This window comes from Xiphophorus maculatus, chromosome 6 (assembly GCF_002775205.1).
Source record: "Xiphophorus maculatus strain JP 163 A chromosome 6, X_maculatus-5.0-male, whole genome shotgun sequence".
Classification (NCBI taxonomy): Eukaryota; Metazoa; Chordata; class Actinopteri; order Cyprinodontiformes; family Poeciliidae; genus Xiphophorus; species Xiphophorus maculatus.
This window is the reverse complement of record NC_036448.1, coordinates 30,163,725-30,191,686: the sequence shown is the minus strand read 5'-3', so window position 1 is coordinate 30,191,686 and position 27,962 is coordinate 30,163,725. Positions and strand designations below refer to the sequence as shown.

General features: G+C 41.3%; 1 protein-coding gene and 1 long non-coding RNA gene across 3 annotated transcripts; one reads left to right on the top strand and one right to left on the bottom strand.

Moving 5' to 3' along the window:
• amph (amphiphysin) lies at positions 1 to 27,688 on the bottom strand. 2 transcript variants are annotated; one of them, XM_023335696.1, is made up of 14 exons: positions 27,262 to 27,688; positions 22,340 to 22,420; positions 22,081 to 22,135; positions 21,876 to 21,970; positions 13,452 to 13,547; positions 13,281 to 13,388; positions 12,792 to 12,877; positions 11,358 to 11,433; positions 11,207 to 11,289; positions 10,802 to 10,940; positions 5,654 to 5,773; positions 5,495 to 5,578; positions 3,918 to 3,944; positions 1 to 144 (listed from the first exon to the last, which is right to left on the bottom strand). In XM_023335696.1, the coding sequence occupies exons 1-14, from the start codon at positions 27,328 to 27,330 to the stop codon at positions 16 to 18; spliced, it is 1,248 nt and encodes a 415-aa protein (XP_023191464.1). In that variant the 5' UTR covers positions 27,331 to 27,688; the 3' UTR covers positions 1 to 15. The 2 variants fall into 2 exon arrangements, with proteins under 2 accessions (XP_023191464.1, XP_023191465.1); XM_023335697.1 differs by having other exon boundaries at positions 5,654 to 5,764; positions 27,262 to 27,681.
• Positions 25,881 to 27,256, top strand: LOC111608954. Its single transcript, XR_002752926.1, has 3 exons — positions 25,881 to 25,964; positions 26,783 to 26,851; positions 27,183 to 27,256. It is a non-coding gene; the product is annotated as an uncharacterized LOC111608954 (long non-coding RNA).
• Positions 27,689 to 27,962: the final 274 nt, after the last annotated feature.

Sequence of the window (27,962 nt, the reverse complement as noted above, 5' to 3'; positions counted from 1 at the left end):
AAATAATTAAGATTATCAGAAGTGCCCAATTTTTTCATATGACTGTACTTTGAAATCACAGATGCATAAAACAACAGATAAAGAAGTGAAGAGTGTCAGTGTGCTGAGGTCGATACTTACAGGCTGAGTAGGTTGGGCATTTCCCTAAAAGAGGGAGCAGAAAATGGCTCATATAAGTACACAAATTCCTCTAGCTTGTTCAATCATTATGATGGAGAAAAGCTGCCATAATTTAAGAAGAGATGGAATTACTTTATAATCAAAAACAACCAGACAGGCACCAACATCAGTTAGATGGAAATAGCTTCATTCTACCAACAGACTTGAATATCTGCTGTGATCCTCATTTAAACAACCACAATATTCTCCAACTGGCTGGATTCTTTATTTTACAAACTACTGAGGACATGGAGATTATTTCTACGGAGGCCTCTAGGGGCCATTTTATCTTTTGCGTTCTCTCGCATTAATGTACTGATCAGTTCATGCGGCATAACTGAATCCTGTAAGCCTTTCTTACGGGCCGCCGTACTTTCTGCCTTAATGCAAGGTTATGTAAGGTTTTTCATATCTGGTTGTGGAATATCTGAAGTTTTCTATCTTTTTCTTTAGTATAGAAATGCACCACAACTCTATGATATATACAGAAACTTTCCATGAGAAGGAAAGAAATAAAAATACATGCAAACTATTTGAACTATTTCTGAGTTATTATCGCGGGTTATCTCCTGTGCAGTTTCATCTCAACCTCCTTAACAGACATAAACATGCAGTGAATAAATCGAGTTTCAATCAGTTTTTGCACCAAAGAATTAATAATAATAAACTCGTTTCCACCGAGGCTCTGTAAGATGAATGAAATAAGTAATTATTGATTTGACAGGACACTTGGGTGGTGGGCGTGTCGATGTGGGCGTGACGTCACCAGGTATGAATGGGAAGGTGACCGGCGTCGTGTGTATGAGGAAGCGGCACTTGTGCAGTTTGTCCTGGTCAGTCCTTGTAAAGTTTGAAGCATGATAATCAAAATGGAATAAATCGATAATCGTGGCCTGGAGATGATTGACACACGGACAGATGAGATTCCCCCAGTTAACCCAGTGCGGCGCTCTGCCACCATTTAGGTTCTTTAAATATGTATATATTTGAAACGTTAAATTGACATTAGTGACTGTATACAAAATAGAGCAGCAAATATTGCAGTAAGCATATTGCGAGGGAACGCAAAACAAAACATTTTTCCCATGCCCCCTTCAGGGTTCCATAAATTTCAACTCAAAATCTCCGATTAGACATTTTAATGAGACATGGATCAGGACAAGGGCTAGTGCTACAGTAAGTTCCTGTACAAGAACCATTTCCATAACCATAGGACCACAGCAAAGCTAAGTTTTTACATCATTAGCATCTGAAGGCCACTGAAGGAGCTGCTGCCATTAACGTTTTACTTTCATTGAACATAGAAAGTTCTCCTGATTCAGTGCTTTTGCTTTGTCTTCTCAAACCTATAGTCATTCGTGACAAATGGATGCTGGTGCTGAGCACAGTTCTGGTTCTGGTTCTGCTGGAGGTTTAATCCTGTTAGAGGGATCCAAGATTAGGTTAACATGTTGGAATAAATATGTTGTAATTTTTCTATTAACTAAAAAAATTGCTGTTTGTGATGCGCAAAAACTCATAATTACTTTTAAAAAATGTGTCTTTTGTTATATTTTTCAACCATGGAGGTCGCCATTTTTTCACCGATGGGTTGATGACGTCATCAGGTTCATTCTGCACTGGAGTGTACAGAGTAAACACAGGGAGGCTGACTTTACCTTAGTACACGGGTGTCCAAACTTTTTGCAAAGAGGGCCAGATTTGATAAAGTGAAGATGCCCGGGGGCCAATAGTTTGTTCGGACATTTTTTAACTACAAAAGTTTCATGCAAATACACACCGTTATAAAACAATTTTCATTGTCACAATTATCTTTATTTTTCAAATGACAAACAAACAACCAAATATAAGCCACTCAGGCAGATGAGAATAACTCTAAAAACCCAAATTCTGCTTTTCTTTCATATCTGCTGAGTCAGATAACATTGAACAAACTGTATGAAATACCTTAAATTTACATGAGTTTAAAAATATCTTTGCCTCAAGAACATTTTAAACAGGAGTTATAAGTAATGCAAAGTTGTCTGTTATTATTAAATCTTAAAACAAGTGAATTTTGCTCTTGTCATTTACAATATCTTTCAGAAAGTAATAGTTTGTATCACATCTACAGGTTCATAACCAAATCTTACTCAAGAGTTTAATAAAAATAAGTGCCATAAATCCAGGTGCATAAATGTTCTTTTGGCTCTTCACTGCTGATAGTGACAGACGTTGCCGTTCAAAACACTCAGTTTCATGTCCTCAGCTCTCAGTGCCACACTGTTACGTGCCAGGCAAACATTCGCAAATTCTTGCTTCTTCTCAGGGCAAAATGTTCTCCACCATTTTCATAACACAGTCTTTGATAAATGTACCTTCAGTAAAAGGTTTGCCATGTTTAGCTATTAACATTAACATCGTAGCTTTGCTTTGGTGGTATTTTCTTTTGACTCACAGGCCCGCGTGAAGAATCGCTGTTGTGATGCCAGTCCAGCTTGGAGCTGCTTCAGTTTTTCAGCACGATCACTTCCTGTTAGCTTGTTGTATGTGTTAGCATGTTTAGTCTGGTAGTGTCTCTTTACGTTGAAATCCTTAAACAAGGCAACAATCTCACAAATTAGACAAGCACAATTGGCTTGATTTTCAGTGAAGTATTATAATTCCCATCTCTCTTGAAAGCGGCGGCCCTCACTGTAAACTCGTTTTCTTGCAGTGGCCATGGCAGAAATGAGTGGAGAGCGGTTCGCTGCACGGAGGCAGAGACTGATAGTATTAAAGTGGTGCTGCCACCATTTGGTGAAAGGAGGAATTACAGTTTCAAGTTTTATGATTTATTTATTCTGTTTGACAGTGCAGGCGGGCCATAAATAATACATTATAAGACCGAAGCTGCGGGCCGTATGAAATCTGGCCGCGGGCCGTGATTGGCCCTCGGGCCGGACTTTGGACATGCCTGCCTTAGTAGTTTATCATACGATACGACATGTTGTGAACTGGAACTATATAGTGATATGTTCAATGGCTTGTCAGCAGCCAAAATACAATCAAGATGTTTGAAATTATTTTTTAATGTCTTTTTAGGGTGAAATGATGCCAAATATGACCAGAGTTTTTAGAGGGATTTTAATATCCATGTGTATGTTGCCCTCATAAGCCAGTGGTGAAAAACTTTCCAAACCATGCTGACTCTTTTAGTCTTGGTCTGGTTTGCTCCTGTGATTTGCCTGTTCATAACTTAGACATCTGCAGTGCTTTCTAATTATTATTACTAATAATAATAATAATTAGAAATTATTAATAAATTATTATTATCATTATTTAAAGTTGCTCTGTCCTGTAAAACTTGTTGCTGTTTTTACCCAGATCTTTCCAGTCTGTGTGTGATTAGACCGTGGAGCTTTGGACCCCACCAGGCGGTGTCAAACTGAACCAGAACCCCTCGTTAGCAGGACGTCTGCCTGTAGACAATCACTCTGCTGAACCAATCCGCTTTTCCTGTGCAATTCTCCATCACCTGCTGTTAGTGCTATCTGGTTTGTAGTGGCAATAAATAGTTACATTTTAATCAAATTAACGCTCTTCTATTTTCTGTGCTCTAGTCTCAGGATGTACAAAATAAAAAATACTACGTTAAAACAGCTCAGTTAGTCCTGAGAATGATCAATAAAGAGTCGATCAAAGCAGCGTGACTGAGCGTAACCTGCAGGCCTTTTGGGAAAAAACTGAAAAGAAAACATGTTTGTTTCCATGTAAAGAGTTTTGGAGATTCAACTCACCGACCACATGTCCCACGGTACAGCCGTCTAAAACCAAGACAGAGCATGTTAATACAGAGTAAAGTACACTCACTGAAAATAATAATAATACTTAGAGGCACCTTGAAGACTCTTGGGATCACCTTATGGCCTGCGAATACTTGGATATTAATTTACAACCAATTGGCATCTCGATCTGCCACCGGAGGACAAAATGGCATAACAAGCCTGTTGCACTGCAAGTATCGGCTGGTGTTCAAACCAGGATAGGTGTCGTTGCATCAAAGACCTGGTCCCAGCCCTAACCCCTAACCCGAAGACCCTCCAGGACCCGAAGACCCTAACCCTGGACCTTCAAGAGCCCTCAGATTTCAGCAGCTTCAGCAGGAATTTGTTGTTGTTTTGACGATCCCACCCATTTTCTAGGCGGCACTGCGAGTCTATGGTGGCCCTCAGGCACCACACTGACCCACTGAAACACCCTAACCCTATCCCTAACTCTACGACCCAACCCACCGATCTAGTTCTAACCCACAATGAGAGTCCCATCGCTGTGTGTCTGTTGGATGGTCCAGTGACCGTCTGATAGCATCAGCTCTACTCCTGAAATCCTCACAGGTGCCGTCTGGTGGTTCCTGGCACGTTGGCTCCTAGTAAATAAAATTTCCATCACATGTGGAGCCCAGCTGCTGCACATCAAAATCTGATTCAATCTTCTTAGGGCTGGACAATAAATCAACAATATATATCGCGAAAGACACATGATCAATATCAACAGACAATTCATCTGAGAGAATGTTCAATAATTTCACTGGACTCAGATCTCAGAGATGCACAGCATTCTGGGGGATGTAGGCAGAGGAAAGGAGGCACGGCTTTAGCTGCTCAACCTAAGCCAGGGTGGTAGGAAACACTAAAAGCCCCCATATACTCAGGCGTTGAGTTTGCACTCTGTGAGCCACGCAGACCCCTTGTGTGCTTTCTACGGATGGTTGAGGCTTTATGCTCCACCATACTGATTGCCTAAAACTCTCTGATGTCACATTCCTTTATTTCCCACAATCCTAGTGGAGACTAGCATGTTTGATGAGCTAGGTTGGCGCCTGTCAGCCGGGGTCAGAGAGTGGATGTCACGCTCGCGACTCGGCGCACTCACTCAACTTTATCAGGTCGTGTTGCGAAAACAGTTTGATGTGAACACTGAGAAGGTTGCAGTGCAACACCGAGTACGGAGTCATAAACACTGATCTTTGTTTGGACGTCGGCTTCAAGTATGTGGGGGCCTTAACCCATTTGATCGTTGGTTGCCTAGCAACAACCTGTTGGGTAACTTGTGCAGCAGCACTTTAAGGTTTTGCCACTCTCATAACTGCTTAAAAATAAATGACATGGAAGAAAAACTGGATAAAACAAAAAAAGTCACATCACCAGTTTAGCAGCACTTCAGATATTTAAAACGGAAAGAATTACCAATAATTATTGGTGTCAACTGATATGAGACGCTTATATCGTTTTACATTTTTCAGCCCCATCGTGCAGCCCTACTTATTCTAAAACCTGTTGTTCTTCCACAGATCGGTTTCCAAAATTGAGCGCACCTGAGGAATCGGTGAAACACTTTCATCCGGCTGGAAAGCATCAAAGTCCATGTCAAGAAGAGACTCTCCTGGTCGTTCATTTGGCTGTGGACAGCAGCAGAGGAAGAAGGTCAAAGGGCAGAAAAACTCATGGAAATTGGATTTTATTTGCTGTCCTACCTGAGAAGGTGAAGGAGCAGGTAAAAATTCTCCTCCGAACAAGTCAATGATTTGCTCTTCTGCCACTTCTTTAGTGGGTGTGACTTTAGGAGGTGGAGGAACCGGTGGACCCTTTTTAAACTGCCAAAGGAAATGAAGCACCGTTACCAGGTGAGCTGATCAGACAGGAAGAGTTAACGCTACTCCACTAACAACCAGTTCTACCATCAACTTGTTATGTGTGAACCTCTCCATTAATCAAGCAAAAGTTACTTTCATAGTTTCTAATGCTTGAATCTGAAAAGTCCAGTAAAGCGTTCAGAACCTTTTCTGTTCAGTGTGAGAAAAGAAGAGGAACCTTGAAGAAAATCAAGATGCTGAAAACAACAACATTGACAATGTCGACTTTACTGACTCCAAATATTAAGACATCCATTTGTAACACATTATTATGTTTGGTTGGGAAATGGTCAAATTGAAGGTTGAAAACCCTCATTCATCTTCACCAAGCACATGGAAGGGTGCAGGAACAGGTCCTGGTCTTTTGCTTAGTCAATCACTTAATCTGGATGGCAATAAATTAAAGAACCTCTGGGTTGTTTTTGACCAGTTTAAGTCTTTAAATTCCATATGAATCAAGTTTCTGTTGCCAAAATTCACAACATCCTGTGACACTGAAAAACCAATCCGTGCATTTGTTACTTCAGGATTGATCTAATTGGTCCAGATCAGGGGTCACCAACCTCTTAGAGACTGGGAGCTGCTTCACGGGTCCAGAGCAACACAAAGGGCTATTTGTTTGATACAGACAGAAATGTTCTTGGTTCAACCTTTATAACAATAATACATACTGTATATGTATATATGATTGCATGCTGCCTGATCATATTAATGTTAGGGACTACTGACAATAGTTATCAGTAAGGACAGATATGGTTAATTGCTATTATGTGATCAGAAGTTCTTAGTTCAGAGTTTTAAGTTTGATTCCCTTTTGGAGATTTTCTGTGTGATTCTAAATTACCCACAAGTCACTGAGAGTCTGGATTGGTGCAGCTGCAGCTGAACAGCTGGACGCACTGTGAGATTTTCCTTTAAATAAAAAAATAAAGAAAAGTTATTGTATTTTTTATTATCCAACCCTCTTTACAATTAACATAATTGTGGAGGGAAAAAAAAGTTCTTTTGTGCCAAAACATCTTGTATGTAGCGCACATCAGTGTGAGTCTGTGGGGGTCAAAGGGCAGCCAAAGCCTAAATCTTATTGGTCAGTTTACTTTTTCTGTCAGCTAAAAATGATGAGTTTGAATCTCCCGTTGTTCTAAGATCCCGCCTGAGCTTTTTACAGTGTGCAGTTCTGGCGGGTCGCCGGTTTATTAGCTTTTTTTTGTGTTTTTGCGAACTTAAAAGCTGACGGGTCACCAGCTGGCTGACACCAGCAGATGTCGAAATAAAAAGGTCCGACAGATTGGGAGGTATAAAACTATCACTGCACCTGACCTGCAATAGAACACCTCCCCAACACACATCATGTGGCGTCGCACAAAAGCCGCACAAACTTAAACCACTAAAGCAGCGCAGCCTTTATTCCGTTTTTGTTTTTTTGTTACACAAACTATGCTAAATAATAAAGAGGTGGAAGCGAAGCCTATATACCCGGTTGATCCACGGAAAGAGGAGGATGTTGATTCCCAGATTCAGGTGGAGTCAGACGTCCAAAGGAGGAGAAGGTGAAGCAACAATGTTTGCTTAATTGGGAAACGTTTCGACTAGATTAAATTGTTTAACCCTCAGTCTTAGCGCGACGCTCAGGAAGAGCGGCAGATGTCAGCTAACAGGCGACACGTCAGCTCTCCAGTTCAGGAAATGTCAAAGAAGCTCAGAAACCGACGACCCGCCAGAACCAACACGGTAAAAAAGCTCCGCCGGGATCCAAACGACCGCTCTTAGAACTACGGGAGGTTCAAACTCCTCTTATTAATTTTTAGCTTACAGAAAAAGCGCCAAGCCTCCAAATAAACAAAAGTAAACTGACCAATAAGATTTTAGCTTTGGCGTGCCCTTTGACCCCCACAGACTCAGATGTGCGCTGCGTACAAGATGTTTTGACACATAAGATCTTTTTTTCTCTCCACAATTTTGTTAATAGTAAAGAGAGTTTGATAATAAAACTTTCAGAAATTATTATTTTCTTTTTTACTTCAAGGAAAATCTTAAGGTAGGCAGAGCGGCTGCAGCCGTCCAGCTGCAGGCGCTGCTGCCCTCCGATAAAATCCTGCAGGCGTCTGCACAGTTCTAAACTTTAACTATAGAAAAGAATGTTATGCATGAAGCAATTTATTTTAAACGTTTTTTGTAATTTACTTTGAAAAAAAATCTAAATATAATCAAATGTTATTAATTCAATGTAAAAACATTAAATTATATAATTTCTGTGGCAATGCTCCCTAATGACAATGGCTATTTTTAGAACTTGCTCCACGGGCGACCGGGGGCCCGCGGGCCCCGTGTTGGTGACCCCTGGTCCAGATGTTCCTAACGGAGAACAGACTGCAGGTTCCCAGAGGTTCTGGGTGGAACCAGATCCCAGTTTACTGAGGCAGACAGACTGGCTGAGGTTATCCAGAGCTATTTCTGTAGTCATGCTGCTACAGGCAGCATAGCCTCTTCACTCTGCTACTTTCTCAGCTGCTCTTCATTTCCTCTTTATCTGCTGTTGTTTTAGAGATCGACATTATTTTCTGCCTTTGGAGAATGTCGCCTCAAACTTTCACAAACCTAACCCTCTAAAAAAGGCAGAAGGTCCAAAAGAATGTAATGATTAAATCTATTTGTTTAAATTTGTTTACAACCAGAAATTTAGACCTCAAACTATTCAAACGCGTATCAAAATTGCTTTGAAGTAATTGTTTAATTTGACCAACATGTTTGTGTTTTAGTCATAATGAGTCCAGACTAGATGAACGCATCTAGTCTGGATGCTCAGGATGAGGGCTGAGGCTTTCCAACCTCAAAGACCTGGAGCTTCTTCATAAACCATCCGAATACCAGAGGGGAAACTTTCTCAGCTGTTAGAAGAAATTCCTCTGATTATTGAAAATCTGATAATTTTTTTTAAAGGAAAGTGTAACTAGTGAAAGCATAGCCGCAGTCCTGAAAATCTTTGAAAAATTCTAGCAAAGTGGGTGGAGCCTAGATATGGAGAGGGGCGTGGCTAAGTGTGGCGATGGGAGGAGGGGGAACTGTGATCAGGAAGAAAGATCTGTTGTTGATTTATAAACTTTGTCTGATTCTGGGTCCTGATGTTGGACATGTTGAGAACCTGCAGCTTTTACCTAAAATGTTTCTTCCTGAGCTCTTAATGTCCTTCCCTCCAGACGGTGGTGAACCGCACTGGAGTGGGATCTGCAGAGGCGTTCCCATGATGTTAGCTCACACTGACCAACAGGTGGATTAGTTGACACATTAACGGAAACTAAAAGCTGCATGTTCAGTTTTAGTTTGGATCAACACCAGGAGGTGTTGGATCGACCCAGGATCCACCTGAGATCAACCTGAGATCGACCTGAGATAGACTTGGGATCTACCCAGGATCGACCTGGGATCGACCTGGGATTGACCCGGGATCTACCCAGAATCTACCCGGGATCTACCCAGGATCTACCTGAGATCAACCTGGGATCTACCCAGGATCCACCCGGGATTGACCGGGAATCTACCCAGAATCGACCTGGGGTCTACCCAGGACCTACCTGAGATCGACCAGGGATCGACCCGGGGTCTACCCAGAGTCGACCCGGGATCTACCCAGGATCGACCTGAGATCGACCAGGGACCTACTGGGGATCAACCTGGGATCTACCCAGGAGCTACCTGAGATCGATCTGGGATCTACCCAGAGTCGACCCGGGATCTACCCAGGACCTACCTGGGATCTACCCAGGACCTACTTGAGATCGACCAGGGATCGACCCGGGATCTACCCAGGATCGACCTGGGATCTACCCAGGATCGACCTTCCCTAGGTACCAGGAAAGGTCGATCCTGAAGCTTCATGAGTGATGAAGCTGAAAAGGTTTGCTGCTTCATTCATCAGGATTCTGTAAAACTGCTTTAGCAATAATTACATTCGCTTATTTAGTCTTTAGCTAATATCCCACTGACCGTTGTGATGAAATAAAAACTGATCATCATGCAGTTTTAGTTTCCTCTGGGATGTTGGCAAACACATCATCTTGTTTGTATCATGACCCGATCAGAACCAGAACCAGGTCTGATGTTCTACAGATGTTCCCCCACAGAACATTCACGTCTACAGACATGAACACGACTGAAACACGCCAGTTACACAGACAACAAGAAGGTCACATAACTCACCAAGTAACAGACAAAAGTCAGCAGCGAGGAAGAAAACAGTGAAAGTTCAGAACCAATAATCAATAATAAATGTCATCAATCAGACTCTACTGGCCGGTATCAGTAACAGTGATTATTGATTCACCCACTTCATCAATAATCAATACAAGCCTGGAGAGAAGTCAGGATCATCGGAGCTAAAAGGCCTTAAAGCAAACGACAGGGTGTCTAAAAATGTTGGATTATTTCTTTACAAATTTGCACTTGGTGTCATAAACTGTTGAATTTTCTCATTTCATCCTCAGATTGAAAAACCAGTTCAAACAACTGGGCTCACTGGATCAAATGCCTTTGCAGTCTGGGGACTCAACCCCAGGCTCCTTAACCAATCTACATGTTGGGGTGGCGTGTACAAGTTAGTCAGTGAGACCAGAGGTTTGACCTTTGACCTCAGCGGGCCGGGAACCTTCCTGAACCGGCTTGTGTTTGAGCGTGGCGTTTATCCCAGTCGCTCTATAAAGACCTGGAGGCCTCCAGTCACCTGGTTACCATGGTTATCCCCCATATCTCCATGGTAACCACCATGGGTCCAGATCCCAAAAGTGAATCCAACCATCAGGTTGCCCCGATATTTCTTTTTGTTTTTTGTCATATTTTGAATATTATTTTTGTTTGAAAGTAACAGAAGAGGCTGGACATCCTCTTGAATGTTGTTCTGTGTTTGTCACTTCACTTTATCTTAGCGCTACTTTCACTACGGACTTTTCTTTGTGTCCAATTGGATCCGGCTGCACTCACCTGGACTCATATTACCTGAATTGGGGATTTTGGCCGGGGTGGACCAGGTGAAACTGGGCGGAGCATGTGATTGGAGCTGGCATCTGGGCTCTCTGGGGGAGTCTCGTCTTCCGGTGGTGACGGGGTTCTGGCGAGGCGCAGCGGTCCAGAATCACTGAGGAAAAGACGAAAAGGGGGATTAATCCGTCTACTGAGGATCGATTAATCAGGTCTGAAATGAGGGCGGTAATCAAAGGGAGCAGTAGGGATTGAACGACTGCAGCTCTGAATTAAACCGAGGCCTTGAAGACTTTTCCAGTCCGGTCGTGTAAAGACGTGGCTTTTCTGTTCTCACATCAACATTTGATCTGATTCCAGCCTCTCAGGTTTGAACGTGTTTCTTTGCAGTAAAGCTGCAGTCAGTCAGCTGGATGAACTCACCTCGGAGCTCCTTGGATGGTGAAGATCTTGTCAGAGTGTTGCTCCCCTAGCTTCGTCATGACTTCATACAGCTCCCTGCACACCTGGAAGCAGAAGAACCACCTGAGCTCTGAACATCTGCCGGACACTTCCGAGGAACAGATCAACTCACCAGTGAGATTTCTCGGTGAAACTTGGCCTCCAGACTGGTGACACACCTGAAGGTGCTGATGTAGAAACCGACTCGGCTGGAGAAAGGAAATGAACAGTTGACATTAACCGAGCCAGTCAGACTGAAAGGGGCGCTGTTTGGCTTTATTCATCAGCCAGAGACGCTGCAGAAACCCAGGTCAGGTTCCTGAGATCACAACATCAGATAGTCATAAATCATCAGAGGAAATGTTCCTGCAGCAAAAAGTGGCAAAATAGTTAAACCATTAAAAAAGGTAAAAACTCCTGTTGGTGCATCATGGAGTACCAGCTTCCTGTTTCTGTGGCTGCTGCATTCCTGCCATCAGTAGATTATTTCTGTTGGTTGGATGGAGAAACAGCTGAGCGTGAATGAAATCCTGACTGTATGCTGCTCTGGGACCAGAACCAACCACAGAATAAAGCTTCACTTTGAGATCTGAATTCAGCTTCCAGAATCATCCTGTTACTGTGTGAGAAACTGAGATTAGAAAATAAATGTTCCTAATAAAGCCCTGCATGCATTCATAACCATAAGACTAATTTTCATCAGTTTCAGACCTTTTTAAAATATGTCTGAAGGGAACGTTCTGCTTTCACCAAACTGCATCGTTTTGCTGCCTGGCAGCAACAAGGTTCTGGGTTCAAATCCTGGTTCGTCTCCTCTGCCTTCTGGGTTTTATTCACACCTGGCAGGTGAACATGAGCAGCGGCGCGCCAACCACCTTCACAGGCTGATCATTACCCAGCATCCACCAGCTCTCTGCCTGCCGCACTAAAGAGTTGTTTTGTTATACTCCAGTTGTTTACATGCTGTACATGAGGTCACTAGCAGAGTTCATGCAAAGCATCATTGGACATTAACAAGCATGCTCAGAAAGTTAAGGCCATAATTATTCATACTCCTTAACCCTCTAACCCTCTATGGCATGGCGTTGCCCTCAGGCAACAAACCACATAGCTGTACCTCACATTGCTCCTTTATTTTATTTTTTGGGGGGCATGATTTTTGACATATTTTTGTCCAAAAAATAGTTCTTTTATGAATATAGTTTTTGTTTGATTTGTATTTCATTTCTCATAATCAGTGTAGACTATCTTGGTGTTCTAGACCAATGTTACCCTGAGGCAACAAACCCAAATCTGGTTCCAGGAGGTGTCAGAGTCCGATTTTATGATTGACATGTAATTAGGGACCACCAAGCTCCCAAAGAATGCAGGAAAATATTTCTTCCCCACAAAAATAAAAAGTCATGCCATAGAGGGCTAAGTTTGAAACGGAGCACCGATGATCTTCCATAATTCTGACACATTGTTTGAAAAATTCCAACGGTTTTTGAACGGGGAGATGTTGCCTTTACGGTTAATATCGGGTTATTAGGGTAATTTCTCCATCATGCAGCGCTGCCTGACTTACCGATCCCAGAGAGTCGGCAGCTCATCCTGAAGGCCGACGTTCAGCTCATCGAAAACTTTCTGAGCCTTTTTAAGCTCATCTTCTGCCTGCAACGTTCAGCAAACACAGTTAAGCCCCTTCATCTCATTGAGAATAAATAATTTTGTGTTTTCCTTCCATCTCTGTTAGCTAGTTGCTAAGCTAAAGCTAAAGGAAATGACATGTTAGGAAACGCCCTCAAGGCTAAGATTACATGATATGACAAACTAGTTAACGCCCTCTTTAGGGCGTAGCTTAGAGAGAGGCTAACAAAGGGAATGGAAAACTGTTCTGGGGGCCATTTTGTCTGTTAGCTCTTAAAGGTAGCAGGTCATAATGGACCAGCTGTATTTTGGTATTAATAAATGGAATTCATGAATTCAACTCACTGACTCTTCTGTAACCTCAGCATGGAGGACGGATGATTCTCCACAATCTCCAACACATCCTCCTCCATCAGCTCACACTCACCTTCATCACCTTCCTGTCGTTCTTCATCCCAGGCACCTGCAAGGCCTCCAGCTGATGCCGAGCGCTGTCGTAATCGATGAGTTTCCGACTTCTTTTGGCAACACGCATCTGAAAGCATCAGGCGTCACTTTCCTCTCGGCTTCTCTTTTGATCATGAGCGGCAGCTCTTACCTTCAGGTCAGGGAACTGCTGCAGGTATCCGTCCAGGTTTAGCAGAGTTGAGTCAACCAGTTTGTTGTGGAAATCTTCCCACAGCGCGTCACAGTCCTGCAGCACACAGTTGAGACTCAAATCAGTTGGTTTCAACGAGTCCTATCGGTTTCTGCCAGGCGACCTCTGAAAAGAGGAACCGGCGTGAACCCGAATGACCTTTAACTCCGCACTGCGCTGAGCCATCTGGACCTCACACCAACACATGAGCAAAGTCCAGGTCAACATGGAGGAACATCAGTGGCAATAATCTCCTGGGTTTGAGGTTGAGGTATTTCATCTGCAGCGGCAACTGGATCCACCAGAGACACACGGCCGGATATGCAATGCAACAATGCAAAGCAGCAATGTAACGCAGCAGTGACGTGCAGTCAGGTGGGAGACAGGTGAGGTCATCATAGAAAAATATATAGTGATAAAATAATTTATATTGCTATTTTCACCCTGTGGTTTGTACTATAAAGTATTTATTTGTCATTAAGCTTAACCAATTCAGATTTTTTTTTTCTTCAAAATCGCTGAATTTTCCTATTTTCCCATTTAAATGCTCGGCAGCCAGCTGAGCCTGGGGTTGATCAACCTCTTACTATTGCCCCTTTTCCACCGGCTTTTTTTCGGGGCTGGCCCTGCTTTTTAGGTCCCTGTTTGGAGCAGGACCAGCCGGGCTGGTCTTGTGCGAAATTCTGTTCCCCTGTGAAAATGTGTTCCCCGTGTCGGGAGCGCACATTGCAGCCAGAGAAGCAGATTGGACCATTTTCACAGCACTTCTGATCGATTTCTTGGTAAAAACAACTCATATGATCATGTCAAGGTTGTAACATCCAGTTTAATCAGCTGCTGTTGTTTTAAAAAGAAGCAATAACAAAACTGTAAAATAAATGAATAAACGAGGTCTTCTTACTCCGTTTTGTGTTATTTTAAACACCAAGATAATCGTCTTTCTCCAACTTTTGTCACTTAAACCTGACAAATAAAAGTCAGTCACCAAACAGTTTTCCAACACGTAATATATGAACAGATTTTCTATAATTTAGCTTATGTATATAATGTTCAGTGTTTTTTGTCACCAACTGTGTGTGTAACTGATGAGCAGCGATCAGAAACCAGAGAACAAACTCGGTGAGGCAGGAAGTTCTCTGGTCTCATGGCAGGGGGCGCTCATGATCCCAGACGTTGAGTCTCCACAACTGCAGAGTAAGAGACAGCGGGCTAGTCATGGAGCTAGCCATGGAGCTAGCCGTGGAGCTAGCCATGGTGCTAGCCGTGGAGCTAGCCATGGTGCTAGCCAGACAGTAAAGTGCAGCGATATATTTATAGTTTTCTCCTCGTACCACAACAATCACTTATTAATAATCACAAAATAAACATTAAGCCTAAAACCAAACTGCTGCAGCAGACTGAATGTTCTGCTCTTTGTGTGGGAAATATTTGAGGGTGTTTTTTTGTGTCGCTATTGTCAGTTGCTATGGCAACGAGTCTGTGTGTAGCCTGGCCAATGCAGAGAGTGTTGGGAACCGGGGGTTTTGGTCTTCTTTGTGGGTTTTGTTGGGGCCTGCCATGCAAAGCAATGGCAGGAACCTATTACTATTCTCCCAAGAAAAGTGTTTCTTTATTCTTTATTTTTCATCCGTAACCGTTAATGCGGCTCATACCGCTGCGTGCACACCTACAAATGAGGTATCAAAACATGCAGAAAATTCACGCCATTGGAGCTATTACTTTTGGTGGGATTCGGGGTTAACATGGCGACATAATTCGCAAAGAACTACGAAAAAAAACCCATTATAAGTCAATGGGAAAAATCCTACAAATACCCTATTTTTGAGGATTTTCTGTGTCGTCATGAATTTACGTAGAAATGCCATTCAAATTTCATTTTGTAGATACGTCTGTGATCTCTTCGAAAGTGAAGACGGCTCGTCAATACCAGTTACGGTTTGTCCACAATTTGCCTCTAAGCGACCCAAAGTTTTTCATTTTTCCTAAAATTAGAGTGCGAGTCTTACTGATTGCAGCTCCGCTAGAGTGGGAAATGAAGAGAATTTTTGACCCCCAAAATTATTTTGAAATCGCCATCACGCCCACAAATATCGCACGATTGGTATCAAAATCGGTCCTGACATTGATACGCATGTCTCCTCCGGTAAAATGTTTTCGAAATTTATCTAGACCGTACGGTTTTCTGTCACGGTGCTTCAGAGCAAAGTCATGCGACAGGATTTTCTGAGGCTGTCTGAGGCTCTCTCCCATGTATTTGACTACATTTTCAGATCTGGGCAAAACATTTCTTTCTCTCATCGCTGTTAATGCTGTGAGTGACGTAGAGACATGAATCTCGGGACTATCGCAGAAGACACATTGCCCTCTCATACGCTTCAAACGCTTTTCGAATATGTATTACGGTTCCAGAACGGGAAGGAGTTGTTCCCAATGCTTTTTTTCAGTTAAACTGGCTGGCTCAAACAGAGAATTGTGTCCCCCAGCCTCTCTCACTAACAGTTCACACTTTGCTGAGAAAATTATTTACCATAGCAACGGAACTCAAGAGGCTATTGGCTGCTGATTAGGACTACAAATACGCATCACTGTAGTTCTATCTATAGTGAAACCCTCAGTTGAAACAGATCAGGACTGAACTGGCCTTTATAACTACTTGCTGCTATGGGCTGTATATAACTGATTTAACTCAGTAACTGTTATACATGGGATTAGTTTGGACCTTTGAAATGAAGTTTAACAAAAATTTCAAAATAAAAGCCTTGAGAAGTTTTACATGATGTAATTGCGCTTTTTGGCTTTATGTGACTTTTTTATCCAAAGCACTCTTACACATTGGAATAGTTTGGCCCTCTGAAATGAAGCATAACGAAAATTTCAAAATAAAAACCTTGAATATTTTTTAATCAGGTAATTGCTCTTTTGAGCATTATATAACTGATTTACCCAATGACTATTAGACATGGGTTTATTGGGGCAATAAAAATTAAGCTTAATGACAATTTCAAAATAAAAGCCTTGACAATTTTTACGTCAGGTATATGCTCTTTTGGGCATTATATAATTGATTTCACCCAACCATTGTTACACATGGGATTAGAGTGGCAATTTAAAATTAGGCTTACTGAAAATTTCAAAATAAAAGCCTTGAATATTTTTTAATCAGGTAATTGCTCTTTTTGGCTTTATATGACTGTTTTATCCAAAGCACTGTTACACATGGCTTTAGTGTGGCAATTTAAAATTAAGCTTAACAAAAATTTCAAAAATAAAAGCCTCAATATGACCCTGAGGTTAGTGCACCGCAGCAGGCGGTGCAATAATATTATTCTGCATTATCTGTTTCTCTCAGGTTAGGGAACTGCCTTGCACAGCAAGGCAGTTCATTAGTATTAGCATTTTAGCTTAAATAAGCTATTAGCTATTTATTTCACTTTTTAGCCATGTTTAGTATACTGAATGCAGTAAGTCCATTATACAAAACATCCTAGTGATGTCCCACATGCTACTAACAGCAATCACAATAACATTAGCATTTTTGCTAATTTTAGCTGATACACTTACTTTATCATACTGAATGGTGCAAGTGCATGTTAGTCAACAATCTTGTCAATCTCCTCATGCTATTAACTACGTTGCAGCTTTCTTTAGCATTGATGCTAATTTCTAGCATCAGAACGCCGGGCCCAAACCGACGGGCACACTTTGGCAGGCCCCGGTTAAATTTCTTCAGGAATTTTCTAGTTCTAACTATAGTGGAACACTCAGTTGAAACAGAGGTTGACTGAACTGGCCTTTAGAACTAATTGCTGCTATGGGCTGTATATAACTGATTTAACTCAGCAACTGTTACACATGGGATTAGTTCGGAACTTTAAAATGAAGCATAACAAAAAATTTCTAAATAAAAGCCTTGACAATTTGTACACGACATTATTGCTCTTTTCAGCATTATATAACTGATTTTATCCAAAGACTGTTATACATGGATTTAGTTTGGCACTTTGAAATGAAGTTTAACAAAAATTTCGAAATAAAAGCCTTGACAAAAATTTTTAATCATACTGAATGGTGCACGTCCATCTTACTTAACATTCTTGTGATTCTCCACATGCTATTGATTACATTGCAGCGTTCTTTAGCATCGATGCTAATTTCTAGCATGAGAACGCCGGGCCCAAACCGACGGGCAAACTTTGGCAGGCCCCGGTTAAATTTCTTCAGGGATTTTCTAGTTTTTGTTTTCTGTTCACCTGCTGCTTCATCCTTCATCCACCAGATGGCGTCAGAGGCTGCATGCCTGGAGGTGCGCCCACTGTTCGGTGCACCTGTGTTTCATCATTCTATTATCCTGGAGCTTAAGAGGAGCAGACTGCCAGCACTTCAGTTGTTTGCCAATAATGGTACTCTGAACCCCGTGAGATAACTCTGCGTTTTCCCGAGAAGTGACTCTTGGTAATTTATTCTTGTTGCCTCCCTTCTCTCCGGTGTTTCCTCCCTGTGAAGACCTTGTTCTGGCTTTCTGGATTCTCTCCCCTCATGACGCCATGGATCGTTGCCCACTGGTTGCCCGAGTTCCACCTTCACCTCCTCAGTTTGATCACAAGCAGTTCCTGGATTCTCCAGTTGGCAGTCGGACCGCTCCTCTGTCTTCCTCCACATCTGAACTTACCTGTCCGCTCTCCAAGCGCAGCCTCCACATATTCACCCGGAACCAGCTCAACCGAGCCCACACTCTGGAACATGGATCACCTCGAAGACATGCATAAAGGGACCAAGACCCCGAACCCGCAGTCTCCCCTCTCCTTGAAGGAAATTATCATCACAACAAACAAGTAAGATCAGTCCAATTCATCTCGCAGTTCCCATTTCCTACTACCGCAAACTCACCATTACCTTCTGCTGTTCCCTGGTGTGCAGACGACTCCATGAGCCTGACCCAGGGATCATATGCTCTCAACCAATCTGTTCATATTGTTTAAATAAACATCATTTAACTGATTCCTGTTCTCTGTGGTTGTTCTGCATGTTGGTGAAGAAACAAGATTCCAACATGACAGAGCGAGAAAGACATGGTTTTGAGTTTTACTTTAACGGTTTTTCCCTTTGCTGTGGAGCATGAAATTAACATTATCTACATATCCGAGTTTGATTGAGCTAACGGATTATTCTACGACGGCAGCGCGGCTATGATGACATGTAGAAGAAAAGTATTTTTGCTCCATCGTTGTCCGCATGCGCAAAATTTCCTTATATAAACAATAACATGCAGGTGGTTTATATTTGTAAATGTGATTATGATTAAGTCAGAGTCTCACCAGCTATGAATCTCACCACACGTCACTGAACGCAGCAATGCAACGGAATATGAGGGGCCGTTTAGGACAAAATTTACGTTTTGTCTCTCACACACTACCAAAAAGTCTCGCATACTCCAAAAAAATAGCCACGCACACTCCAAAAAATTACGTTTTGTCCCTCACACACTACCAAAAACTCACGCATACTCAAAAAAATAGCCTCGCATACTCAAAAAAATTACGTTTTGTCTCTCACACACTACCAAAAACTCTCGCATACTCAAAAAAATTACATTTTGTCTCTCACACACTACCAAAAACTCACGCATACTCAAAAAAATAGCCACGCACACTCAAAAATTACTCACGCACATTCAAAAAATACTCAAATTGCGTATACACACACTACTAAAATGTCACACACACACACAAACGTTAACTTTCTCGCTCACATACACTACTATCAGCTCGCTCACATACACACAAACGTTAACTTTCTCGCTCACATACACTGCTACCAGCTCGCTCACATACACACAAACGTTAACTTTCTCGCTCACATACACTGCTACCAGCTCGCACACACACACACAAACGTTAACTTTCTCGCTCACATACACTACTATCAGCTCGCACACACACACACAAACGTTAACTTTCTCGCTCACATACACTGCTACCAGCTCGCTCACATACACACAAACGTTAACTTTCTCGCTCACATACACTGCTACCAGCTCGCTCACATACACTACTACCAGCTCGCGCACATACACACAAACGTTAACTTTCTCGCTCACATACAGACGTTTATCTCTCACATACACAAGACTAAAGTTGAACACACACACAGTACTAAGACTCGTTTTATGTATGTGTGAGAGTGAGACTTTTTATGAATGTGTGAGAGCGAGACTTTTTTTGAATGTGTGAGAGTTGTCACGGAAGAGGCGGGGCATAATTTTTGGATCAAACTGCGCATGCGTAGATCCTAAACTATAAGTTTCGATTGTTGACTCACTGTATGTTCTATTACTTAGTATATTTGTGCTTTTAAATATATATAGAACGTTTAACTTTCTTGTAGATTAAATGTGCTATAGAAATAAATGAATCTGATTGATTGATTAAAAATAGCAAAATTGCTGTAGTACAATCTGTCCACTGGGTGCCAGTATTACAGGAATTATTAACCGGCGCCAACTAGTGCCGAAGAAGAAAGAGTTCGCTATACCGAACATGGCTAACTCTAATTCGAAACGAGAGAGAATTGGTCAGGCAGCTGCCATTTTAAACACCGCTCCGGAACGGAACAGAGATGAGAGTTCTGAATCTACTGTAGCACTGCGGGCAGTCGTTGAATCGTTTAATGCGCCTGTCAAAGTGCTGGTTGCCTCCGGAGAAGATAGAATGGTGTTTAAAATGGCAGCTGCCTGACCAATTCTCTCTCGTTTCGAATTAGAGTTAGCCATGTTCGGTATAGCAAACTCTTTCTTCTTCGGCACTAGTTGGCGCCGGTTAATAATTCCTGTAATACTGGCACCCAGTGGACAGATTGTACTACAGCAATTTTGCTATTTTTAATCAATCAATCAGATTCATTTATTTCTATAGCACATTTAATCTACAAGAAAGTTAAACGTTCTATATATATTTAAAAGCACAAATATACTAAGTAATAGAACATACAGTGAGTCAACAATCGAAACTTATAGTTTAGGATCTACGCATGCGCAGTTTGATCCAAAAATTATGCCCCGCCTCTTCCGTGACAACTCTCACACATTCAAAAAAAGTCTCGCTCTCACACATTCATAAAAAGTCTCACTCTCACACATACATAAAACGAGTCTTAGTACTGTGTGTGTGTTCAACTTTAGTCTTGTGTATGTGAGAGATAAACGTCTGTATGTGAGCGAGAAAGTTAACGTTTGTGTGTATGTGCGCGAGCTGGTAGTAGTGTATGTGAGCGAGCTGGTAGCAGTGTATGTGAGCGAGCTGGTAGCAGTGTATGTGAGCGAGAAAGTTAACGTTTGTGTGTGTGTGTGCGAGCTGATAGTAGTGTATGTGAGCGAGAAAGTTAACGTTTGTGTGTATGTGCGCGAGCTGGTAGCAGTGTATGTGAGCGAGAAAGTTAACGTTTGTGTGTATGTGAGCGAGCTGATAGTAGTGTATGTGAGCGAGAAAGTTAACGTTTGTGTGTGTGTGTGACATTTTAGTAGTGTGTGTATACGCAATTTGAGTATTTTTTGAATGTGCGTGAGTAATTTTTGAGTGTGCGTGGCTATTTTTTTGAGTATGCGTGAGTTTTTGGTAGTGTGTGAGAGACAAAATGTAATTTTTTTGAGTATGCGAGAGTTTTTGGTAGTGTGTGAGAGACAAAACGTAATTTTTTTGAGTATGCGAGGCTATTTTTTTGAGTATGCGTGAGTTTTTGGTAGTGTGTGAGGGACAAAACGTAATTTTTTGGAGTGTGCGTGGCTATTTTTTTGGAGTATGCGAGACTTTTTGGTAGTGTGTGAGAGACAAAACGTAAATTTTGTCCTAAACGGCCCCTCATAACGGAATGGGCATATATGCTAGAGGGCGAAAACGCCAGAGGGGGCGCTGTGACCCATCTCGATTTTTTTTTTTCTCAGGGTGACAGGAAGCTAAAGATGCTGAGGCACAAAAGAAAAAGTCCTCAGTGCAGAAAACTGAGACGGATAAAGATGTCGTCGGGATGAGAAAAGCTTTTCAAAGCGGTGAAACAGTCGGTCAGTTTTAGAAATGATCAGCTTAGCTTCAGGTCCTAGTAAAGGACAGGTCACTGCATTTACTGGAAAAATAAGCTAACTTGTTGCAGTTATGTTGTTGCTCTATTAGTCATCAGTTAACTCGATGGTGAGTCATAAAACCTAATTATAAACTTAGCAGCGATAGACTCGGGTTTAAATGTCATGATCAACTGACATTCAAACGGTTAAATCGGTTAAATCTTAACCGATTTAACAAGAGGAAAATCTGCAGATGAGAACCAGAGCGAAGAAACCGATAGAGATAAAAAGCTGATGTGTTACATCAGCAAACATTCTTCCTTCTGACCAACCTTCCCAATGGTCACGATGTCATCTTTGCCGTGCCAGTCCGGTTCGTAGACTTCATGCAGAGACTGAGTCAGGTTGATGGACGCCTGTTGCATCCCTACAAGAAAAAACTGTTTGAGAAAACCTGAGGTCCATCAAACACATGCAGTTGATGTTGAATGTAATCTTTGATCTACAGCGAGGACAGGAAGAGAAGTGATGAGCTACCTTTGATGGCAGACATGTAGGACTTCATCTCCCTCTGCAGCCGAGCGCCTTCAGACTAACAGGAAGTCGATTCGGTCAGATTAAAGACAGATTATCATGACACTGATTAGACTTGGAGGGTCAAAAACTGAAACTGTTCAGATGAGCTTTCAGTGAATCTGGGGCAGTTTTCTGGAGCATCGGTCTCTCTGGTAGACCTGGTAATTCATGGAGAAGAAGAAGAGTTTGGAAAGACATTAGAAGAAGAAACATCTCTCACCTCTTGTCTCTTGAAGTTTATCACCACTTGTTCAAACTGCTCATCTTTGGTCTCATCTGCTTTTCCCAGTTTCTGCAAAACCTGAGGAATAAATGAAAGAAAGTTTAACTGTGTTCTTATGATTGAAGCCATTTAAAAGGTTTTAGGTCTGGAACATCTGAAAACACAGGGACATTCACTTAGTACGACTACCACTTCCTTCCTCCACCAACACCAGACACATACTTTCCCAGAAGTCAACTGGACCAGACAAGGAGTCAGGTGACCCACGCAGGGTTGGACATTATGCAGTAAATGCACATAAAACATTTATTCAATATCAGCAGTTAAAGCCAGAAAACCGATTCATTCAGGGCTGCAAAGCTGCTCCTCCTAAGGAAGCCGTACCGCTCTGATCCAAAACTGATGTCAGTCGGGGTTCCGCTTTAGTTCTGCCAGTACAGGAGGCTTCGCCTCACCACTGGATGCTCCACTGGTCACATAATCCACCAGTTACTGTACCAGTGGCTGAATCTAAAAACGTGTCCTTTAAGAATTGGCCTGAGGTGAAAGTAACAGCACAAAAGGTCACTACATTTTTAGGGAGGACACGGATTCAAGGATTCTGTTTTAAGGCCTAAAGGAAAGGTTTATTTTATTTTGTAAAGGGAAAAATGCAAATATAATATTCTTACAGGAAACTTATTCAAAACATGAAGATAGCATCTTTTGGTCTAACAATGGGGAGATGAAGCTTATTTTTGTCATGGTGCTTCAAGGCCAGCAGGGGTCGCTATTCTCCTGACGACTTCCAGGGTCAAATCATTTCAAATAAAATGGATGAAAATGGTCAGTGGTTATTCCTCACTGTCTGTTTGGATAACTTAATGCTTATTTTGTTAAATATATATGGTTATAATAATCTAAACCAGAACAAATTACTGCTAGAAGAAACATCTCTAAACTTAGATCACCTAAAATCATTTAACTCAACAAACAGTGTTAGAATCGGTGGCGATCTCAACCTTGTTCAAGATGAATTTTATGATAAATGGATTCTAAACATAACTCAAGTTACCCAAACAAAATATTAACAATTTCTGCAATGAACAAAATCTAGTTGACGTGTGGCGCCATCTTAATCCCAACTGTATAAAATTTTCATGGTTTGGTTCAAATAGCGAATCAAGATTTGATCATTGGCTTGTAACAAATGAATTATTGACCAATGAAACCAACTCAGATATTTCTGCTGACCAAAGTCTTATTTCCTTACAAATGAAACCTCAAAACTAGAAATCAGGCGCAAGTAAATATTGGAAATTTAACTACAATCTTCTTAAAAATGACACCTACTAACAAAAAATCAAAGAATTCATCCAAAATATAAAAGATACTGAAGATTTAAATAGTCCTGTTCAAAAATGGGAATTCCTAAAATACAAGATCAGACCATTTTCTGTCTCATTCAGTAAACAAATTAAAAAAGATCTAGATATTGTACAACAACTAAATATATATTGCAATAAACCCAACCCCTCAGCTGAAGACAAACAATAAATAGGAATCCTGCAACCTAAACTAGATGAAATGTTGATCCAACGGGCCGAAGGAGCTTTTATTAGATCGAGAATGAAACGGAGAAAAAACTCTCCGACTTTTGTAAAATGGAAAGAAGAAGACAACAAAATTCTGTCAAATCCTTAATAATAAATAATGTAGAAACCAACAATGAAAGATTAATATCAACAGAGATTTTTAAATTTAGTAGCAATTTGTATATCTCCAAATTCTCAGAACAAAAATCTCTCACCTTTTTTAAACAAATTAAAACATCTATCCCTAAAATAGAAGATAATTACAAACAAACCTGTGACAACAATATTACAATAGAAGAACTTAATAAGGCTGTTAATCATTAACCAAAGCACCGGGTCCAGATGGACTGACTGGAAACTTTTAGAAACACTTTTGGGAAGACATAAAAATATTACTGCATCAGGTTTTTACAGAAATGTTTAAAAATCATACAATACAAGTAGGCCTGTTGCGATAAACGATAAATCAATTAATCGTACGATAAATTAAAACTATCGACGTCATTTTAATTATGGCTTTATCGTCTCTTCCGACCTTTTTCTCTTTCAGCTAATGAGACTGAATGAAAAAAGGCTCAACTCCGGTTCTCTCCACTGACCCTCCTTCCTCATTTCCTTAGTGTAAAGCCCAGCGCAGACTACTCGATCTTAGAGCTGTCGGCCGATTGTCGGCCCATTTCAAAACCTGACAGACCAAACATTGGCCCACAGAAATCCTAGGTATAACGGTTCCATCGGGTTCGGTCCTGCCGTGTGGTGTCCAACAATGGGCACAAAATAATGGCTACAAGTCCAGTGAACTAAATTTAAAACCAGGTATTAATCAATGCTTTACTACAATCTACCTGCAATGCATGTGGCTAGTGTCAGTGTAAAGTCCTGACTGAATGAAAATCATTAGAATCTATTTATGTCACGTTAACGAAGAACAGCTGAAAAGTTACCGGGTTTATCAACTGCGGTAGCAATTTCGCTCCAACTCCTCCTCTTGTCATTTCTATATTCTTTGCATGTTGAATAAACATTAATGTTGTTTCCACATATCATCTCCAATGTCCGCTGGACTTCGGGTTGCGCCGTGTCAGCTGTTTGGGATTCCCCTCCGTAATTTCCCCTCAGAAAACACGGAGGGGAATCCGGCTTTCTGATTGGCTGCCTGTCACATTCAACAGGCCGCGTTAAGATCCCAGTCTGGGAAAACCCCTGATTTAGATCGGAGCTGCAACGACCATCTACCGTAACACACCACACAATCTTAGAAAGACCAACGTGTTAAGATTGTTGTATGGGGAAAAATAGGAGCAAAAAATCATGTAGTGTGAATTATTGCATCAGGTAGTCGATGTGCCCATCTTCTCTATTTAAATCTAATTATTACTGAAGGGCAACATAATATACAGACTTCATAATCTGCACTCTTTTGGTTGAATGCACGATTTATTTCCACTTTGGCTTTATGTTGGTTAGTTTTTATCAAGTACATTTTTTGTTAATGGAGACTGAGAATCCATTTTGTTTTTGGTTGTTTTGTTTATTTTGTTTATCAGTTCCAGTGTTAAATATTCTTTTGAAAATAAAGTGCATCTGTCTTTGGCAGGAAATCACATGCATTATTACATCATTTCCATTAAATCAGTGTAAAAAGGTCTTCAAACAATATTATCGTTTATCACAATAATTTTTTGAGACAATTAATCGCTCAGCATAATTTGCTATCGTGACAGGCCTAAATACAAGGAATTATTAAATGTATCCCCAAACCAGACAAGGATCCAAGATTTATTGAGAATAGAAAATTTATTGCTCTCAGAAATTCAGATTATAAATTACTAACATCCATATTTACCAAACATCTAAACATTATTACAGAATCACAATCTGGTGTAACCCGGAATTAGTAAAGGACTTTTATTTTTGTGGGGCCACTTCCTGTGTTGCCCCAAACTCTGCTAGCTTATTTAAGCCCCGCCTCCAATGCGCAGTTTGCTGTTTGCGTCTTCCTCAGGAATTCCTCCAAAAATCTTTAAACCTATTGATTCGATTGCTGGGTGAGTTTATTTGATGACAATATTACTTTTACATATGGAACTTCTGCTTGATTGCTGATTGGAGGTTGTTTTACTCATTGGATACACTAATAGTGTATCTCTATAAACATTAATGTTGTTTCCACATATCATCTCTATAGAGATAGTGTATCTCTATAGAGATACACTATTAGAATTACCAAACTTGTTTGTGCTTACTTTGATTAAATAAAGTTTTATTAAAAAAAAAAAGACTCCAACACTGGGAGTAACTAAAGAAACTGCAAGCAGCCAATCAGGATGCTGTCAGAACTATCCTCAGCCAATCAGGATGCTGTCAGAGCCATCCTCACACTCCTGAAAGTCAAATGTTTGTCTTGAGTAACATTCCAACTTTTCATGTTTTGCTGAGGAATTTCACATATAAATTTATCAAACAACTTAATAATAAGAGCTCTGATAACTGCAACATAGGAATATTAGATTTACTTCTAGCTTTTTTAAATATTAGAATAATTGTTCATCTGCTTTGTCATGGATGTGTCCTTTTTTACGTGATGATTTATTAATTTTATTTTATTTTTCAAAATTGTGTGGAATACTTTTTGTCTCAAAATAAAGACATATGAATTTACATCCTGGTAGTTTGGTAATTTTGTATTGTGGCTCCAACAATTGAATGAAATAAATATTTTATATAAATATATATTTTGAAGCTTTACTCTCAGATTTCTCAACACAAAAAATCTCCAAAATTTAAAAACTCTGCTTTTTGGTTAATTATTTCAGTGGCTTTCTAAAAATTCTTCTAAATTATATTTCCATAATGAATGACGCAGGTTCATGCTGAGACATGAGGCCATCAACTTCAGAACCAGAACCGAGTCATTACTGGTACCTGCACACAGGTAAGCTGCAGGTGAGCCAATCAGAACGAGGCAGGCTCTGACGATCTGACGTTTTTGACAAAAAAAAAAAACACGTCACCGTCCCTGCTTACGTCATCTAATTCCTCACGTGAAAACACGTTTTCCACGCAGCTGAAGAGTCACGTACAGACAGCTTTAATCAGCCAATCAGAGCGCTCTCCGTCAGCGGCTCCTAATTTGCCTTTTTTCCCCAATAAAAACATTTTTACTCCGTTTCTTTCAAAGAGCTGCGTGGTGACGTCATGCCTTTTAGAAAATTAAACGATATCAAACAAAATCAGAAAATAAAATGTGAGATTTATTGTGACAGATCAGCGGCGGCCTGCATCTTCCTCCACGACCCGACCCAGCACCCACCCGAACCTCCACCAGAACCAGGCGGCTCCTACCTTCTCCTGGGCCCGGTTCAGCCGTTTCTGAACGTTCTTCGCAAAGATTCCCGTTTTAATTTCCGCCATGATGCCTGGAGAGGACGGAGGATTACAGAGGAGGCGGGAGCGTGTCTGCGCGCGCGCGTGCGTGCAGGGGGCGTGTTTGAGAGGCTATCTGGAAGCTGATTGGCTGTTGCTCCCCACGCTGCGGTCAGTCAGAGGAGATGCTGGTCCAGAAGCTGCAGGTGAGAGCAGAGCAGCGGGACGTCATGTCCGCAGCGCGCGAGGACGCACAGAAAGCGGACATGCGCAGTTTCACCCTCGAGTGCATTAATAATGAAGTGGAAACAAGAGAATCTCTTGTCCTGACGCATGAAGCTTCCTGCTGAGCTCCAGAAACCGGAAGGAGAAGCTGCAGAGGTCGGCAGGATCCCGGACGTTTCTGAGTAATAAAATAATCACAGCTGGTTCTGGTTCTGGTTCTGTAACAGATGCAGCTCTGACTGCAGTCAGGTCAATGACCTCATGTAAACAGCAGGGGGCAGCAGAGAGCCGCCGCAGGAAAATCATTCCGTCACCGATTTCTAAAACTGAAGCAGAAAAACGAAATTATTTTTATTTTCCAAAAATATTTGCAGTCAAGGGGATCCTGGTCCAAAGGTCAGGGGTCAGGGTTACAATCAACCTGAACAAATGTCCAATATCTGCCGATTCCATTC

Coding starts and splice junctions, on each gene's coding strand:
- amph (XM_023335696.1), bottom strand. CDS start 27,330: ATGGCGGAAATTAAAACGGGAATCTTTGCGAAGAACGTTCAGAAACGG. Junction 21,971..22,080: donor CTACATGTCTGCCATCAAAG/GTAGCTCATCAC, acceptor TTTTTCTTGTAG/GGATGCAACAGGCGTCCATC. Junction 12,878..13,280: donor ACGACAGGAAGGTGATGAAG/GTGAGTGTGAGC, acceptor TGAACGTTGCAG/GCAGAAGATGAGCTTAAAAA.